This window comes from Mus musculus, chromosome 7 (assembly GCF_000001635.26).
Source record: "Mus musculus strain C57BL/6J chromosome 7, GRCm38.p6 C57BL/6J".
Classification (NCBI taxonomy): domain Eukaryota; kingdom Metazoa; phylum Chordata; class Mammalia; order Rodentia; family Muridae; genus Mus; species Mus musculus.
Window position 1 is genome coordinate 24,541,233 of NC_000073.6, and position 5,466 is coordinate 24,546,698.

Genomic DNA, 5,466 nt, shown 5'->3' on the forward strand with positions numbered 1-5,466 from the left:
ATTAAAAACATACACCATCACACCTGATGCATACTGGGATGAAGGCAAGAGCTATTATATCGGGTTTTTTTTTTTCTTTTTTCTTTTTCTTTTCTTTTTTTCTTTTGGTTGGCTGTTCTGGAACTCACTCTGCAGACCAGATTGGCCTCGAACTCAGAAATCTGCCTGCCTCTGCCTCCCAAGTGCTTGGATTAAAGGCGTGCGCCACCACCCGGCCTTCCTGTTTGTTTTTGAGACAGGGTCTGCCTATGCAGCCTCAGTTCAGGCCAGTCCTGTGCTCATGATCCTCCTACCTCAGCCTCAGTCCATGCTGCCACATAGGGACCCTCTCCTCTTTGAATCAGGAAAAGGGCTCCGAAAAGAACACTGAGACCTGTACTGTTTACAACCCACCTTCCCAAGATGCATCTGTCACAAGGAATGAGGTTTGTACTGTCGATCTGTTTTAATTTACAGGCAGCTGGAAAGCTGCAGGGCTCCTCAAGTTACATACTTCTCGGTTCTTCACTCTCCCCTGCCAGGAGGGTAAGGGGCTGGAAGGCAGTCTGCCCGGCGCAGGAAGTAGAGATAGAAGGCTGAAGGGACCTCAGCCCCTGCCTTGGTGTGGCAGGCGCTCTCTGTAGCACAGCCCCTCGTGGCAAATTTCGTGTGGATAATACCTGTGACGACATTTCAGAATGGAGTCGACTTCTGTGTGACCCAGGAGTCTAACACACACATACATCCCATTAACACACACACACACCACCACCACCACCACCACCACCACCACCACCACCACCACCATCATCCAGTACTACGGAACTTCCTCATCACCTGTAATGGGGAAAGTGTGGATCTCTATTTCTGAGACACCCCCTCCCCCAATCAAAGCACCACTCACCAGCCTGCACATTGCCAGCAAAATAGATGCAGTGTGTTTCCCGGCCCACGCAGCGAGCTGCCTGGGTTCCTGGACAGGTCTCCTGGAAGGGCGCAATGCAGGAGGGACACATCAGGCCATTCTCTGTCCGATTGTTCAAGGGAGCTGTGAAGAAAGACGTTGCATAAAGCAGGCTGGAAGGCTTGCTACCCCAACACCCTCTGAACCCTGGGAAACAGAAGTTAGTTGGTAGAGTTTGCAGGTAAGGAAACGGAGGCCTGGAAGTAGTCAAGGGTGGTGTGCCAGATGTCACAGGACAGGCACACTGTTCTTGAATGGTACTTACGGGGCACAGAGCCACTGTTGCAACCGTCACTTTGACAGCAGTGGGCGTTGGACACCATGTAGTCACTGGGAGTCATGGTGGTTGATACGAAGCCTGAGTAGCAGTCTTTGTACTTCATGCAGGCCTTGAAGGTGTTCACTGACTTTCGGCCCTCTGCAGAGTAGGGGGCAGGAGTGGAGGGATGGCAGTGCTGTCAATCACTTCTTCCTCACCCCTCCCCATCCCTCTCCAGATCACCATGGCATCTGCACTCATATGTGCATACAAACACATATGCATATTCACGTATACATACATTAAAATAAACCTTTGAGACAGGGTCTCACTATGTAGCTCTGACCTACAACTCACTGTAGACCAGGCTGGCCTTGAACTCACAGAGATCCTCCTGCCTCTGCCTCCAGGGTGTTGGCATTAAAGGTGTGTGCTACCACACTTGGCTAAAATAAGTAAAAAAAAAAATTTTTTTTTTTTTTTTTTTTTTTTTTTTTGGTTTTTCGAGACAGGGTTTCTCTGTGGTGTGTGGTGTGTGGTGGCGCACGCCTTTGATCCCAACACTTGGGAGGCAGAGGCAGGTGGATTTCTGAGTTCGAGGCCAGCCTGGTCTACAGAGTGAGTTCCAGGACAGCCAAGGCTAGACAGAGAAACCCTGTCTCAAAAAAACAAAAACAAAAACAAAAACAAAAACAGAAGAGCATTGGGTGAGAGAAACGACTCGCCAGGATGTCATTAAAGAAGTTGGAAAAATCATTTACGTGGTACACCTCGAAGCTGAGGATAAAGCCCTTGAGCAAGAGCTCAGCTTGCTGAATGGGTTAAAGGACATCATGGGGCGGGGTGGGGGGTGCGGGAGAGAAGGTTCAGTGGTTAAGAGCACTGGCTGTTCTTCCTAGACGACCAGATTTAACAACTGTCTGTATGTAACTCCAGTTACAGGGGATCTGACACCAATGTACATAAAATTATTAAAAAAGAGAGGTGACCTTCAGGACTGCACACACACACACATACACACACACGTTTAATGTTAAAAAGGCCATGACAGAAGCACGGCCTTCCTTTGTTACAGCCTTCCGCCCGTCCGTCTCTCAGCTGGAATCACTGTCCTATAACTAAGGCTCTCTCTTACCATTGAAAATGAACATCCAACCCAATCGTCCTTATTTCCCCATCATCTCTGAGGTCTGGGGTGCTCTCTTTGATTTAGGCTAGCCTCTCCCAATGTACTTCTGGGCCTCCCCATTTCCATCCTCTCCCTCCTTCCTCCTCTTACCCCACCCCTCCACACCTCTCCCTTGCCTTCTTTGCTCTCTCTCATCCCCCTTCCTCTCCCTTCCCCTCCCTCACCCTCCCTTTCCCTTTCTTCCTTCAGCCTTCCTTCTTCCTCCCTCCACCTCTCCCTCTCCAGATCTTTCCCCTTCCTCTCTCCCCCTTCTTCCCCTTCCTCCTCCTCCTCCTCCTCCTCCTCCTCCTCCTCCTCCTCCTCTGCCATCTGTACCTCCCACTTTCTTCTGTGCTTGTTTTTAAGTCAGGGTCTTGCTGTACAGCTCAGGCTGGTTTCAGACCTGTGACTATCCTCTTGCTCATCACCCTATCCCGGCACCTCTACTTTCTCTAGATTTATTTGCTCCATTCCTCAGGGTCTTTCTCTCATCAGGCAGCTCCTTTCTGTTCTCTCCTGACCCTAACACCATCTCCTCTTCCTTTGCGCCCAACAGATTTGCTTAAGAGCACAAACTGCTGGAGGCTGGAGAGGTGGCTCAGTGGTTAAGAGCACTGGCTGCTCTTCTAGAGGTCCTGAGTTCAATTCCCAGCAACCATATGGTGGCTCACAGACATCTGTAACAGGATCTGATGCCCTCTTCTGGTGTGTCTGATGACAGCTACAGTGTATTCATATAAATGAATAAACCTTAAAAAATCAAATATTAAAAAAAAAAAAAAAAGCACCAACTGCACTTGCAGAAGATCCAAACTCAGCTCGTCTCACCGGTGTCTCGAAACTGCCTGAAACGTTTGCTCCAAGGGATCTTTCTCCTCCAGGCCCCATAAACACTGTGCTTTCTTGCATAGCCCCCCCCCCCCCCACACACACAAATAATTAATTACAAATAGAATTTTTCTTAAAAACAAAAAGAAAAACCAGTTTCCCTCCTGCTACTTTCTTGTGTCCTCTCATAGTTACCTCACCAAGCTCCTCATATTTTATGTGCATGAGTATATATATGTAAGTGCTTTACAAGTGTGCAATACCAGTGGTAACCAGAAGAGGGCATAAAATCCCCCGAGATTTTAGTTACAGACCATTGTGAGCCACCATGTTGGTACTGGGAATTGAACTCTGGTCCAGTGAAATTGACTGGCGCTTTATCTCTTCCTTCTTCCATTTCAACCCTCCCCTGATTTTCTTCCTACATTTCACTGTGACTATCCCCCACCTACAGTTAGAGGTCCCTCCCAATCCCTTCCGCTGAAGCCACACCCTCCTACTTGTGCTGGACTCGCTCACTAGGACCACGCATGCGTCTTTGCCGTCTTCACAGGTCTTCATCTTCCCGCTGCATGTGTGCCCCGAGCCTTTGCACACCTCACAAGTTAGAGGGCACCCTGCAGCAAGGAGAGTGGAGAACAGGGTATATGGTCATGGTTAAAGAAGGTCTTCAGACCGTGACTTGGGCTTTGGAGAGGTGACTTTTGGGGAGGGACCGGGCTCTTTCTAGTTTTCCATGGGTGGGACATTGAGAACTGTCCAGGGAACTGGCTATAGAGTCAAGGAAGCCGTGGCGATGCCAGTGAAGTGGCGTCCAGGGCAGGAAATGACTCTACCACAGAGCCTGTTTTACTTAATAATTACAAGGCTTGGGGACTTTGGATGCCAGGGTCCCCTGAGCAAGCTCAGACGCAGGGATAGTGGCAGAGGTGCTATGGAGCTTTTGCAAAATTTCAGGTCCAGCTGGTTCTTGGGGTGTGGAACTTCCCTCCCTTAGGAAGGTACCACGGAAGTCTGGCAGCTCAGGCAGAGGTACCTGACTCTGAGGTCTGGGTCCTACATTTGAAAGGGAGACTGAGGCCCAGAGGTATCGCTGGCATCAGTTCCTTGGTCCTGACAGAGGAGGAACCTAGCCATTTGGGTCACAGGGACAGTGAAGCTGGCTTGGAGTACTGTGTCTAAGTAAAAGAGTAAGATGAGGTCCTGAATCCCTCTAGGTCCAGAGAGAAAGGCCATCTCTCTCCTTATTACTAATTTTAAAGTTTGCCTTTGATGGCCAAGCTCTCTCATCTGCTTTCCTAGAATTCAGATGTCATGTTCTGAGGCCCTTCCTAGAGGACAGACCATGCAGGGCCCATCAAGCCTTCTCAGACCCCAGGTTTTCACCTCTTTATTCTCCTAAATCTCATTTCTCAGGCTATCCCTCTCTTGAGGACATTGCCCAATGCCCTCTGAGGTACTGGGGAAGAGGACCAGGTCCCTTTGTCACTTACCGAGACCCAGGAGGGTACAGAGCAGTGTGAAGGCCAGCAGGAAGGTCCTGTGTCTTCTAAACAGAATCATGGTGTGTGAACCTGTAGTCCCAGGTCCTCAGCCCTTATAAGAAGCTGGGGAAGGGCGGGTCTGGTCCCACCTTCACCCTGGGGTGAGAAATAGCTGAGCTCAGAACCCATGGGAGTCTTCCACAGCCTCCGGGTCAGAGCCACGGAACCAGCATCCACAAGAAAACTGAACCACTTGGACCCAGCCCTTTTCTGCACCTGGGCCCAAATTTCTTCCACCTGGACCCAGAAGCTCAGTTATGTATCCAAGCACCTTTTTTTAATTGTTGTTGTTCACAAATCTTAAGGTAGGAGTGGGTCATCTGATTCCCTGAGGGTGCAGAGCAACTTTGGAGACTGGCATCCATCCTCTTCTCCTTTCCCAAGGAGGCGCCCAGCGTAGGTTGGGTCCTAACCGGGGAGCGCCCAGCATGTCTAGACCCGTCCTGCGGGGGCCGGGCGCCTTGTGGCCTTTCCTTTCTCTTTCGTGTGCCTGCCTCACCTTCATGCTTCTGTATTCGAGCTGTGTCCAGCTCCAACCCCACCCAGGGATGTGCCCCTGGGTCTTGAGGGGACTGAACAAAAGAGGTCCTGTCAGCAGACAGAGACGGGCAAAGTTGGAGACAAATGCTTACAAGGCATTGGGGAACCAAGGTATTTGTGGACGCACGCAAGTATATTGTGCACAATTTGTATTAAGATCTTTCTCCCTCTCTTTTGGTGTTAG

At 50.0% G+C, this 5,466-nt stretch overlaps 1 protein-coding gene across 2 annotated transcripts; it reads right to left on the reverse strand.

Annotated features, from left to right (window-relative positions):
- Positions 1-421: 421 nt before the first annotated feature.
- Pinlyp (phospholipase A2 inhibitor and LY6/PLAUR domain containing) lies at positions 422-5,436 on the reverse strand. 2 transcript variants are annotated; one of them, XM_006540274.4, is made up of 6 exons: positions 5,014-5,436; positions 4,692-4,838; positions 3,699-3,815; positions 1,209-1,361; positions 884-1,027; positions 422-659 (listed from the first exon to the last, which is right to left on the reverse strand). In XM_006540274.4, the coding sequence occupies exons 2-6, from the start codon at positions 4,759-4,761 to the stop codon at positions 505-507; spliced, it is 639 nt and encodes a 212-aa protein (XP_006540337.1). In that variant the 5' UTR covers positions 4,762-4,838; positions 5,014-5,436; the 3' UTR covers positions 422-504. The 2 variants fall into 2 exon arrangements, with proteins under 2 accessions (XP_006540337.1, NP_001032220.1); NM_001037143.2 differs by lacking the exon at positions 5,014-5,436 and having other exon boundaries at positions 426-659; positions 4,692-4,773.
- Positions 5,437-5,466: the final 30 nt, after the last annotated feature.